Here is a 13,386-nt window from a genome sequence, read left to right on the forward strand (position 1 = left end):
AGTTACCTCTGCTGCAGAGGATAAGTTCATTAGAGTTACCAGCCTCAGAAATTACAGGCCAAATAAATGCTTCACAGAGTTCAAGTAACAGACACTTCTCAACATCAACTGTTCAGAGGAGACTGTGTGTATCAGGCCTTCATGGTCGAATTGCTGCAAAGAAACCACTATTAAAGGACACCAATAAGAAGAAGAGACTTGCTTGGGCCAAGAAACACGAGCAATATACATTCGACCGGTGGAAATGTGTCCTTTGGTCTGGAGTCCAAATAGGAGATTTTTGGTTCCAACCGCCGTGTCTTTGTGAGACGTGGTGTGGGTGAATGGATGATCTCCGCATGTGTATTTCCCACCATAAAGCATGGATGAGGAGGTGTTATGTTGTGGGGGTGCTTTGCTGGTGACACTGTCTGTGATTGATTTAGAATTCAAGGCACACTTAACCAGCATGGCTACCACAGCATTCTGCAGCGATATGCCATCCCATCTGGTTTGGGCTTAGTGGGACTATCATTTGTTTTTCAACAGGAAAATGACCCAACACACCTCCAGGCTGTGTAAGGGCTATTTTACCAAGGAGAGTGATGGAGGGCTGCATCAGATGACCTGGCCACCACAATCACCCGGACCTCAACCAAATTTAGATGGTTTGGGATGACTCGAACCGCAGAGTGAAGGAAAGGCAGCCAACAAGTGCTCAGCATATGTGGGAACTCCTTCAAGACTGTTGGAAAAGCATTCCAGGTGAAGCTGGTTGAGAGAACGCCAAGAGTGTGCAAAGCTGTCATCAAGGCAAAGGGTGGCTATTTGAAGAATCTCAAATATAAAATATATAATAATATAACACTTGTTTTGTTACTACATGATTCCATATGTGTAATTTCATAGTTTTGATGTCTTCACTATTATTCTACAATGTAGAAAATAGTAAAAATAAAGAAAAACCCTTGAATGAGTAGCTGTTCTAAAACTTTTGACCGGTAGTGTATTTTTGACTGCCCCAGTGTAAAATAATCTACAATGATAAAGTTCTTCAATATGAATTTTTAAAAAATATATATTTCCTTTCATGTGTTGAAAGTGTAACCTGTCACACACACACACACACACACACACACACACACACACACACACACACACACACACACACACACACACACACACACACACACAGAACATTATGTTTATTCAGGCAGATGACATTCAGGTTCATAAGCAGCATCTCTCAATAATCAGTCATTCATATTACTGTAAACCCCACAGTACAGTTCATCTCTATCACACATTCACTCCCATTTAACCTCTTACCCCTAAACTGTAGACACCTTTTGAAGACCCCTTAGGGTTAGGGTTAGATCAGAAAGAGCTGGATGGGTGCAAGTAAAATGGAGAAAACTCCACCTAGCTCATTATCATGATCACGGTCAGGCCACACCCATTGCCCTCCTCATCCAGTTATCTCAGATCCCTAGTGGTTCAGTCCAAATATAAAGGGAGAAATATAATCCCTAATTCTCAGCAGTTTATATAAAAAATAACACCAACATTAAACAAATATATGGATGCATTAAATGATACATGGTAATAATACATAAAGTAAATCACAGTGATCTAATATGACACCATGGCCTTGCAGCGTCCAGCCCATCCCAGGGGTTTGTCACCAATAGTCCCAGTCCTAATCTCACATTAAAAGGTTAACAGCAGATTCACCACTACTTCACCGGGTGGGTTGAAAACTTCCACTAGGCTAAAAGGACACGTTTAGCAGATCAGGGTCAGAGTTCAAACTGTTGGAAGGAAATCTAAGGCCTAGATGAAATCCGTAGCGTGGAAGATCGGTGCTATAGGGTGATTGAAATGTAAAGGCAAAATTCCAGCGTTCGCGGAGACTCCGTTCACGGTACACGCTGCATTATGTCGGCTCAATCGGAAATGACCTTTACATTTTCTTCGCGCTATAACAAGGATCTTCCTCGCTACGTATCTAGCCCTAAATTATGTGTAGGAGCCGAGTCACGTGTTGATAGTCTAGTATACATCGCACTGTGAAGGAGTAAGGTCAATATTAATATGCCAACGAACACCATTTAACTAAATCACTAGTTTGGCAAGCGACATTTAGCAAACATTGTGGTCATAAGAAACAGATGAAAGTATACATATCAAATCATGGATAGTTGTACCTATTTAAACAAAAAGATAGGTGTTAATATGCACAAAATTGCATATGTACTGTGCAGAGAGACTGTGTATGAAATGTATGTTGCATCATCAATAGTACAAATCTAAAGCAAAAGGGGGTGCTTTGATAGTCCATTGATATACATTGTCATGTGACTGTCAATACAGTACAGTAGATCATCCCAAAGAATGCAGTTCATTCTGTCCTTTTGATCACTTCCCCTATTGACTAAACAACCTAGTGTATGTACATAAGGGGAATCAGGTCCATAAGAGGCAAACACAATGATAAACTCCCTCCATTACGCTGTGCTAGACTAGACAGAGGCTTAGAGGAGCGCGCATGAGAGCTGCACGCTGTAAGAAGATTAATGCATTTATGAAAAGCCGCACAGTCTGCATTTACTGAGTTGAATGATTAAAACAAGAAGAACGAGGGAAAGTGAGAGGGAGGAAAATATCTGTTGAGTATATAAAGGCGCTGATGACTTGATCTGTCAGCATTTACACATTTACATTCAGTAGAAAACAATGTTTGTTAATGGTACAGGGAACACATTCATGTTTTAAATATTATATAATATGAATGAATGTTATCATTCATTAGAGAATGTTACATAAAACAAGGAAGGTATTGAAATCTAAACCATTGCAATAATCCATGGTTTCAATACAACAAACATTCTGCATAGTACAAGACAAATCTGTGCTGTCCAATATCAAGCAGTTCAGTGTTTTACATGAGCCACACTCTCAGGTCAGCCTGTATCCATGTGATATCAGGTCTCAGGTCAGCCTGTATCCATGTAATATCAGGTCTCAGGTCAGCCTGTATCCATGTGATATTAGGTCTGAACCCTTTGTATTACTTATTCCTTTCATTTCGAAGGATGAACAACAAACAAATGTGAGTTTTCATCAGCAGGGAACTCACATACTCCACAAGACATCTCAATGGACAGTCAGATACTCAAACATCCAACAAAGATTGACTTGTCTGTAGCATCCTTCATTCAAAACAACTTTCCTCCCAATGAGGGAAGAAATCACCCAATTTTCAGAAACACAACCACATTCTTCCATCTCTCAGGTGCCAGTCACATGCCCAAACAGGAAATCCACATCCGATTGACCAATCGTCATCCAGAAGACACAACACATCACCAACAATGAGACCAGTGATTGGCTGGCGTCTGCCCCTTTGATCCCAGCGCTGAGTCCCTCTGCAGGGTCCAGCAGGGTCCCGTTCCTCAGGCTCTCCGTCCCGTTCCCCACCTCTTCCCTGAGCTCCTGCTGTAGCAGCTTGGAGATCAGGCTGTTGAAACGGTTCTCCGTGGTCGAGAGGATGTCCGAAGACATCGTGGTCAGGTTCAGCTCCCCCGGATCCAGGCACGACCCATTAACCCTGGCGAAGACTACTTCGCTCAAATCCAGGCCAGCCACGGAGGACGGAGAGGCGCAGGGGATGTCCCGGACCAACTTATAACTCTCCATCCACTCCTTAAGATACTCCAGAGAGCAGTCACATTCCCAGGGGTTCTTGAAGAGGTAGAGGCGTCCGATGAAGTAGACAGGCTGGAAGACGGGGAAGGGCAGGGAGCTGAGGTTGTTGCTGTTGAGGTGGAGGGTGATCAGACTGGTCAGGTTCTCAAAGGAGCCCTCCTCGATGTAGACCAGGCGGTTGCGGTCCAGGTAGAGGACCTCCAGCTCCACCAGGTCACTGAACCAGGTCTTGGAGATGTTGGTGAGCTGGTTGCCCCCCAGGTTGAGCATCTTGAGGCGGCTGAGGCCCTTGAAGGCCATCCGGGGCAGCTCAGACAGCAGGTTGTCGTTGAGGTAGAAGTTCTCCAGGCGCAGGAGGTCCTGGAAGGACTGGTCGTGGATCACGTTGATGCGGTTCTCCTGGAGGTTCAGGTACCTGACGGGTTTTGGAAATGAGAAGTGTGACTATGCAGGATAAGGAATTATCCAGACGAAGAGAGAAAGAAATGTCAGCTCAATGTTTGCTGCTCACCAAGAAGTTTGTCAATAAGCTAATGCTAGTTATGTTTTGACCTTATTGGTCTTTGCACCAATTTTGCTTAAAATGTTTTATAACTGTACAAATTTGACAAAGAGCAACATGACATGTTCAAAGAACTACTTTGTGAAAGTAGCCAACAGTGAACAGTCTTTCCTTTCTCTCTCTGAGCTACAGCTAGCTACCTACCTGAGGTTCCCCAGGCCCAGGAGAGAGTTATACGCCACCGCCTCAATCTTGTTCCGCTCCAGGTAGACGTGGGTCAGGTTCTCCATCCCGCGGAACGCTCCAGGAATCCTCCGGAAGTTGTTCTGGAAGCAGAAGAGTTCCTTCAGAGCGTAATTTTCTAGAAAGATCCGGTCGGGCATGTTGAAGAGGTTACAATCGGCCACGTCCAATCGGACCAGGCGTTTGAGCCCGGTGAAGGTGCGGGTGTGGAGGTAACGGATGTACTCGTTGTGGGCCATCTTCAGCTCCACTAGGTTGGGCAGTCCCTAGAGAATTATCATAATAATACATATGTTAGTAGTATAATAATCATATATTTTATACACTCCAAACGGTTCACATACAGCAATACGAGAAGTAAAAACATGATCAATAATACAGAAAAAATCCAATCAACCAAAAGCTCAGTATATCAGAAGAGGAAAAGGACAATCTCAAGCAAAAAGACAACTTGTAATCTTGATTGTGATGGATGTCTTTTTGATTGTGTGTTTGTTAGGTGTGTGTACAGTACATGCACAGTATGTCGCCAGTGTTGTTTCTTTGTATCTGCCCTGTAACTAAACATTTCCACTTTCCGTTTCCATTTCCAGCCAACTATATATCACGGTCGTAGTAAGTAGATTTTCCCTCAATAAAGTAGTTATTAGCAAAGTCAGTGCCAGTAGAAAAAGACAAGTGTAGTTGTTATTTAATTTTTTTGGAGTACAACTGTCAAGATGTTGCTGCTGACCGGTTGTGGAAAAAGTTCCCAATTTTCATACTTGAGTAAAAGAAAAGATACCTTAGAAAATGACTCAAGTAAAAGTGAAAGTCACCCAGTAAAATACTACTTGAGTAAAAGTCTAAAAGTATTTTGGTGTTAAATATACTTAAGTATCAAAAGTAAATGTAATTGCTAAAATATACTTACAGTTGAAGTCGGAAGTTTACATACACCTTAGCCAAATACATTAAATACGTTTTTCACAATTCCTGACATTTAATCGTAGTAGAAATTCCCTGTTTTAGGTCAGTTAGGATCACCACTTTATTTTAAGAATGTGAAATGTCAGAATAATAGTAGAGAGAATGATTTATTTCAGCTTTTATTTATTTCATCACATTCCCAGTGGGTCAGAAGTTTACATACACTCAATTAGTATTTGGTAGCATTGCCTTTAAATTGTTTAACTTGGGTCAAACGTTTCGGGTAGCCTTCCACAAGCTTCCCACAATAAGTTGGGTGAATTTTGGCCCATTCCTCCTGACAGAGCTGGTGTAACTGAGTCAGGTTCATAGGCCTCCTTGCTCGCACACGCTTTTTCAGTTCTGCCCACAAATGTTCAATAGAATTGAGGTCAGAGTTTTTTGTTTGGCCACTGCAATACCTTGACTTTGTGACCAAGCTTTAACTTCCTGACTGATGTCTTGAGATGTTGCTTCAATATATTCACATAATTTTCCTTCCTCATGATGCCATCTATTTTGTGAAGTGCACCAGTCCCTCCTGTAGCAAAGCACCCCCACAGCATGATGCTGCCACCCACGTGCTTCACAGTCGGGATTGTGTTCTTCGGCTTGCAAGCCACCCCCTTTCTCCTCCAAACATAACGATGGTAATTATGGCCAAACAGTTCTATTTATGTTTCATCAGACCAGAGGACATTTCTCCAAAAAGTACGATCTTTGTCCCCATGTGCAGTTGCAAACCGTAGTCTGGCTTTTTTATGGCAGTTTTGGAGCAGTGGCTTCTTCCTTGCTGAGCAGCCTTTCAGGTTATGTTGATATAGATACTTTTGTACCTGTTTCCTCCAGCATCTTCACAAGTTATTTTGCTGTTGTTCTGGGATTGATTTGCACTTTTCGCACCAAAGTACATTCATCTCTAGGAGACAGAACGCGTCTCCTTTCTGAGCGGTATGACGGCTGCGTGGTCCCATGGTGTTTATACTTGCGTACTATGAATGTGGTACCTTCAGGCGTTTGGAACTTGCTCCCAAGGATGAACCAGACTTGTGGAGGTCTACACATTTTTTTTCTGAGGTCTTGGCTGATTTCTTTTGATTTTCCCATGATGTCAAGCAAAGAGGCACTGAGTTTGAAGGTGGGCCTTGAAATACATCCACAGGTACACCTCCAATTGACTCAAATGATGTCAATTAGCCTATCAGAAGCTTCTGAAGCCATGACATCATTTTCTTGAATTTTCCAAGCTGTTTAAAGGCACAGTCAACTTAGTGTATGTAAACTTCTGACCCACTGGAATTGTGATACAGTGAATTATAAGTGAAATAATCTGTTTGTAAACAATTGTTTGAAAAATTACTTGTGTCATGCACAAAGTAGATGTCCTAACCGACTTGCCAAAACTATAGTTTGTTAACAAGAAATTTGTGGAGTGGTTGAAAAACGAGATTTAATGACTCCAACCTAAGTGTATGTAAACTTCCGACTTCAACTGTAAGTATCAAAAGTAAAAATATTAATAATTTCAAATGTCTTATATTTTTAGGGATAGCCAGGGGCACACTCCAACACTCAGACATCATTTACAAATGAAGCATGTGTTTAGTGAGTCTGCCAGATCAGAGGCAGTAGGGATGACCAGGGATGTTCTCTTGATAAGTATGTGAATTAGACAATTTTCCTGTCCTGCTAAGCATTCAAAATGGAACGAGTACTTTTAGGTGTCAGGGAAAATGTATGGAGTAAAAAGTACATAATGTTCTTTAGGAATGTAGTGAAGTAAAAGTAAAAGTATAAATAATTTCAAATTCCTTATATTAAGCAAACCAGATGGCACAATTGTCATGTTTTTTTAAATTTACGGATAGCCAGGGGCACACTCCAACACTCAGTCATAATTTACATACGAAGCATTTGTGTTTAGTGAGTCCGCCAGATCAGAGGCAGTAGAGATGACCAGGGATGTTATCTTGATAAGTGTGTGAATTGCATTCAAAATGTAATGAGTACTTTTGAGTGTCAGGGAAAATGTATGGAGTAAAAAGTACATCATTTTGTTTAGGAATGTAGTGAAGTAAAAGTTGTCAAAAATATAAATAGTAAAGTTTGGTACAGATACCCCAAAAAACTACTTAAGTAGTACTTTCAAGTAGTTTTACTTAAGTACTTTACACCACTTCTGCTGACCTTGAAGGCCCCGGGGGTGATGAAGGAGATGTTGTTGTGGTCCAGGGACAGAGACCTGAGGGAGGGCAGGGTACCAAAGGCCCTCTCAGACAGGAACTTAAGGCTGTTCTTGTCCAGGTTGATGGAGGACGCTTCACAGGGGAACTCCCGGGGCAGGTCGGGCAGGCCCGAGCGGTCACACAGCACACTGCAGCTCTTCTCCGGCGTGCACGTGCAAGAGGCTGGGCAGGAGCGTGCGCACGCCCACAGAGCCTGCGCCGCCTGGGGAAACAGGCACAGGACAGAGACTAGGGGAGAGAGAGGGAGGAGTGATGGAGAGAGAGGGGGGAGTGATGGAGAGAGGGGGGAGTGATGGAGAGAGAGGGGGGAGTGATGAGAGAGAGGGAGGAGTGATGGAGAGAGAGGGAGGAGTGATGGAGAAAGAGGGAGGAGTGATGGAGAGAGAGGGGGGAGTGATGGAGAGAGAGGGGGGAGTGATGGAGAGAGAGGGGGAGTGATGGAGAGAGAGGAAGGAGTGATGGAGAGAGAGGAAGGAGTGATGGAGAGAGAGGAAGGAGTGATGGAGAGAAAGGAAGGAGTGATGGAGAGAGAGGAAGGAGTGATGGAGAGAGAGGGGGAGTGACGGAGAAAGAGGGAGGAGTGATGGAGAGAGAGGGGAAGGAAAGAGAAAGAGAAAACAAGAGAAAGCTTTGAGGTTTGTTTATATTTACAAAGAGCTTTTTCTCAAAATGATAAATTGCCAAGAATGGTCTCAAAATGAATTTAGCTGAATCCCAGATGAGTTTCTCAGAAAGACAGACAGATGGATGGTAGAGAAGGATTGGTTAATACTGCAGTGCAGATGAGAGGGGATTTCACAGGCCTGATTTGAAAGTTTTAGGATTACGACTTTCATTCAGTAACCCTAACCTTATGTTACACAACACAGATGTTGCAAAACAAACCCTATCACTGATTAACAGATACATAATGTATGTCAAACTTATACTTGGTGAGATGAATGTAAGCAAAAGGTTGAGCATTTTGAGGGTGGATTTCAATAAGCATGGTAGTGCGCAGTAATATACAGTGGTTGTAAACATCAGCTTTTTATTAGAGATATTAGTGCGCTTTTGCTGCTCAGAAAGAAGTTGGCATCTGCTTACTCAAGTTGACATCTGCTTACTAAGGCCAGTGGTGTAAAGTACTTAAGTAAAAATACCATAAAGTACTACTTAAGTAGTTTTTTGGGGTATCTGTACTTTACTTTACTATTTATATTTACTTGAGTAACTTTCTATTAAGGTATCTATACTTTTACTCAAGTATGACAATTGGGTACTTTTTCCACCACTGACTAAGGCCCAGCGATCATAATTATTATAATTATCGACAATTGAAAATCACCACTCAGGCCACCTACAGTGTATATTATAATCACTTTGTAGAGGGGATATGATCTGCAATGTTCCCTCTGGCCAGATGAAAGTGGTGTTGTGAGTAAACGTGTGCCAGGGCACGGGGTGGAGGCAGTGATGATTTGATAAGCGAGACACGTGGCACAATGGCCAGACAGCTAGGCCTGTCCTCAGGGTTCTAACATCTCTGTCTCCTGCTGACTGCCAAACCAGACCACAGTGAAATCAAATAATGGTGTGATTAAGACAGAACAGCTCAGACTAGAGATTAGTTGATACAACAATAGGCCCCTGGGACTGGGATTTTACCCTCTCATCCAGTTATGGCAAGGCTGCTGGGAGTTTAACGGTACATTTTAATTTGATCAATCAATAAAATCTCTCCAGATTAGGGGCCACTGTTCAGTCAAACCCAGTATCCCGGGTTTCCGTGGGGGGTTGGGGGGCATGTTTGGATTAGTGGACTGGAAATAGAATGGGCCTCTAATATTAGTCTGATGTATATCTATTAGAATAATGTAACATGATTCAAGAAAAGACTTCAGAGCATGAGGATCGTCAGTAGACATTTCAATAAGAAATGTGAAACTTTGTGTGAGAACATTTGTTTTTGGATTCATATGCTCAACCACACAATGTCTACAATGTAGTTGCATTTAGCTATTTGATTTAGAATATTAGGACCCCTGTAGTTATCCCAAAAAAATATTATAAAATGATTTGATAAAATATTGAATTTAGCCTTTACTGCTATAGCCCATTAAAACGCATTGAATAACACATTCATAAATGGCAAAACAGACAGTCAAATAATAAATAATAAGGAATAAGGTTTTGAAGTGTCTGTCCTATATCTAGGAGACATAAAAAAGATCAGGAAATATCTTTCTTTTTTTGGACACATATTTAACCCCTTTTTTTAATGGCACAAAACTAATTCCATACATTTTTTAAACCGGTACCGGGTTACCTTCAGACGAGTCCACTTGTGGGGGTCATAGAGCAAAACTTTCCATGGAGTGGTCATATTAGTTTGTAGGCCAAACCGTTCGGATGCTACAGACGTTTTCGTGAGAAGACCGATTTTCGGGATGTCTCCTGGTCTGACAAACAGCCCTGTAGCTCCGCCACTTTCCACCGCAGATGCGCAAGGCTGACATTGACAGGTGCGGTGGATTGAGATGCAGCCCATACAAAAAACCAGATATCTCTAGTTTAAACAGATGGATTTTGATGGGGATTTTTATATTATGTTAATTAATTGATGTGTGTTAATCGACTCTTAATGAGGGGGCGATCTGGGATTGATACATACATTTTTGGACTTTAAAATGAATGATATCTTGAAGAATATAACTTATAAATGCCTCATGAGCTTAGTTCAACATTCTTACTCCATCACAACCCAAAATATAAGTTTGTTTTCACTCCATTGCATCTATAGCCCTGTATGAATTTGGGAGTGGTTATGTTTCTCCAGCCCCATCCATCAGCTGTTTACCAAGAAAGTGGAGGGGTGTGCACTTTGTTGTTGATTGAATCCCAGATTGTCCCTTTAAACATACCCACAACTATTTATTGAGTTATCTTAGTCTTTTGATAGAGGCAGTCACTGATCTGACATGATTGTATGTAGCCTAATGCAAGCTATGTATTGTTTTCCATCCACACTTTCTAAGTATTCAAACAGGTTGTTAGAAACAGTGAATAACATACAGTGTAGATATGAGTGAGAAACTGACCTGTTAAAGCGATGAGAATCATCCCTGCAGTCTCTCATCTGGGACATGACAGGATTAAAGAACAACTGAAACAAGGCACACAATACTGTTAAAACACTCTGCTTATAATGCTTATAAATGTTGTTACGTATTAATATGTTAATATTGTTGTATACATGGAGCAATCATAAAGTTGTGTTGTTCATTATTTACATATAATTACAGTCATCTTATTGGAATGTTTAAATATAAAATATGTATTTCAAATGTGAATAAATACATGAACTAATACAATTATTCACAAACAGTTTACTAATAGTTAACAAAATATCTATTAATTTCATATTTGCAGTTTATAAGCAGTGTTCTGAAAAAAACAGGTTGGCATTTTAGTAAAGGGCTAAAGAAACAGCATTAAAATAGGTAACACAATCACAAGACCCTTCAAAAGTTACATCACACAATGCAATGCAACAATTTTTAAGGAAAAGTTGCATTATAACATCAACATGGAGGCAAACCAAAATGCCATTTAGGAATTCTGAGAATAAATAGTGTGACAATGCACTTATAATTATGTCATAATTATTGCAGGACTGTAGAAAGTATTAAAATACCATAAAACACACAACGTGTTCTTACCTGTCGATCATGTCTGATACTTGTGTCCATGTGTGATCCAGGTGCCTGTCCTCCTGTCCATGTGTCTGTCTGTCCGTCCGTCCATCCTGTCGGTCAGTCAGCAGAGATCCCTCCCACATACAGGACTGAACAGGCGAACAGGTCCTGTCTGACGGAGGCAGAGTGTGTGTGTGTGTGTGTGTGTGTCTGGGAGTGAAAGTGTATGCGATACATTTGCATGAATGTGTGTGTTTGATAGTGTGAGTGCACCAGTGTGTGTGTGTGTGTTCCTGCACTTAAAGCACAGCAACCCCCACCGTCACTAAAACCTGTGTGCGTGCATATTATTAATGTGTGTACTTATCCAGTCAGCGTGTGCTTGTGTATGCCTGCTTCATCACACACCACACACACATTCCCAAAAGCCATCTCTTAATGGCAAATCCCCTGGAAGGAGGGAGAGACGAAGGGCTGGATGGAGAAACAGAGGGATGGATGGAGAGACAGGGATTAACAGAGGGGTAAAGCAGTACTCTATGCTAACAGCACAGGCAGGCAGCATGCAGCACAACTCAGATTACACTGCTAGCTCAAATCCCTTTACACCACCTTCAACACACACACACACAGAATTCTTCAGGAAAAATGGATCCGTATCCGTTCACATGGATCAGTGACCCATTAGTTGTGCAGTTGACCAGTAGGCCCATATTGACGAGATCAGTTTTTCTATCATACAGTACAATTCCATCTTCCCTGTTAATCTCATGATCAATGTCCAGGAATACGTGATGCTCTTATATCCGCAACCACTTCAGTTCATCAAGGAGAACAAGTTGTCAAATCTAGGCTTTCTATTGGTCCAGAACATCTAGGAAAATCGGCCAGCCTGCTTTCCACCTCTTTTAACCTAAGAGGTCAGAGGTCATCAATCAGTGCAGATGCTCCTAAACAGGCTCTTAACCACCAATCTGGGGTCAGATTACCCTAACTCAAATCCCATGCTTCTGGCATGTGGAGCAATAACCAGTAGATCCACCCACTGGGCACACCACGTCATTTCAACGTGAACCATCAGATCCTCCTCTCCACCCTCTCAGGGTTGGGCATCTCAGGCTCTGCACACTCCTGGATTGCATCCTACCTGGCAGGTCGCTCCTACCAGGTGGTGTGGAGAGGCTCTGTGTCTGCACCACCCTGGTGCTTGCCTACGGAGCAGCAAGGGGAACTTCCCCTCCTTACCTTCAGGCTATGCTCAAACCCTACACTCCAACCCGAGCACTCCGTTCTGCCACCTCTGGTCTCTTGGCCCTCCCACCCCTACGGGAGTGCAGCTCCCACTCAGTCCAGTCCAAGCTCTTCTCTGTCCTGGCACTCCATGGTGGAAAAATAAATACAAATTAAGGTTGAACGTTACATTAGTTTGTACTGTAAAATAGCCTTAACTTTAAGCTATTTACTGAACTACAAAAGTAATATTGAATTGTGTTTGGTTGACAAGGCAACCAAATACCAACATTTAAAGGAGATGTAACTACTGCTTGGATAGTTCCATCTGAGCCACTGGCTTAGATGGACTTTTAACTTTTATTTTTGGTTGAGTTGGACACAAGTTAATAGGCTATTTATTGTAGGACTAAATAAAATCAAACATTAAATGCACTTTAAATAAAGTTTGATTTAGTAATATTTTTTAACTTTGCTTTTTGGGAGAGATGGAGACGTGAGTCCAACGTAGCAATTATTCATTTGTAGACCAAGTGGAGTTAAAGCCAGACCAAGTCAGTGGCTCAGATGGAACTATTCAAGCAGAAGATCTCCTTCAAATGTTGATATGTGGTTGCGTTGACATATGCCAGACAAAATTCTATCACTAAATATCATTACGTTTGAAATCAACCATATCTTGAAACCCTAGGCCTATTGTATTGTCTATTGTTAGTTGAATTCTGGGTTGAATTGAAACAATAGCTGTTGATGAATTAGCAAATGCTATACATACTGAACAAAAATAGAAACGCAACATGTAAAGTGTTGGTCTCATGTTTCATGAGTTGAAATAAAAGACCCCAGAAATATT

At 41.7% G+C, this 13,386-nt stretch overlaps 1 protein-coding gene across 2 annotated transcripts; it reads right to left on the reverse strand.

Moving 5' to 3' along the window:
* Nucleotides 1-1,143: 1,143 nt before the first annotated feature.
* Nucleotides 1,144-12,389, reverse strand: nyx (nyctalopin). 2 transcript variants are annotated; one of them, XM_041843967.2, is made up of 5 exons: nucleotides 11,328-12,389; nucleotides 10,707-10,771; nucleotides 7,568-7,854; nucleotides 4,394-4,698; nucleotides 1,144-4,102 (listed from the first exon to the last, which is right to left on the reverse strand). In XM_041843967.2, exons 2-5 carry the CDS (start codon nucleotides 10,726-10,728, stop codon nucleotides 3,271-3,273), a joined length of 1,446 nt encoding a protein of 481 aa, XP_041699901.1. In that variant the 5' UTR covers nucleotides 10,729-10,771; nucleotides 11,328-12,389; the 3' UTR covers nucleotides 1,144-3,270. The 2 variants fall into 2 exon arrangements, with proteins under 2 accessions (XP_041699901.1, XP_045067570.1); XM_045211635.1 differs by lacking the exon at nucleotides 11,328-12,389 and having other exon boundaries at nucleotides 10,707-11,304.
* Between the last annotated feature and the right edge of the window lie 997 nt (nucleotides 12,390-13,386).

The sequence above is a fragment of the Coregonus clupeaformis genome, chromosome 37 (assembly GCF_020615455.1).
Source record: "Coregonus clupeaformis isolate EN_2021a chromosome 37, ASM2061545v1, whole genome shotgun sequence".
Classification (NCBI taxonomy): domain Eukaryota; kingdom Metazoa; phylum Chordata; class Actinopteri; order Salmoniformes; family Salmonidae; genus Coregonus; species Coregonus clupeaformis.

What these genes read in the sequence shown, in the direction of transcription:
- nyx (XM_041843967.2), bottom strand. Translation starts at nt 10,728, where the DNA reads ATGATTCTCATCGCTTTAACAG. An exon ending in GATTCTCATCGCTTTAACAG is followed by an intron (nt 7,855 to 10,706) that starts GTCAGTTTCTCA and finishes TCTCTCCCCTAG; the next exon opens with TCTCTGTCCTGTGCCTGTTT. An exon ending in TCACCCCCGGGGCCTTCAAG is followed by an intron (nt 4,699 to 7,567) that starts GTCAGCAGAAGT and finishes ATAATTCTCTAG; the next exon opens with GGACTGCCCAACCTAGTGGA.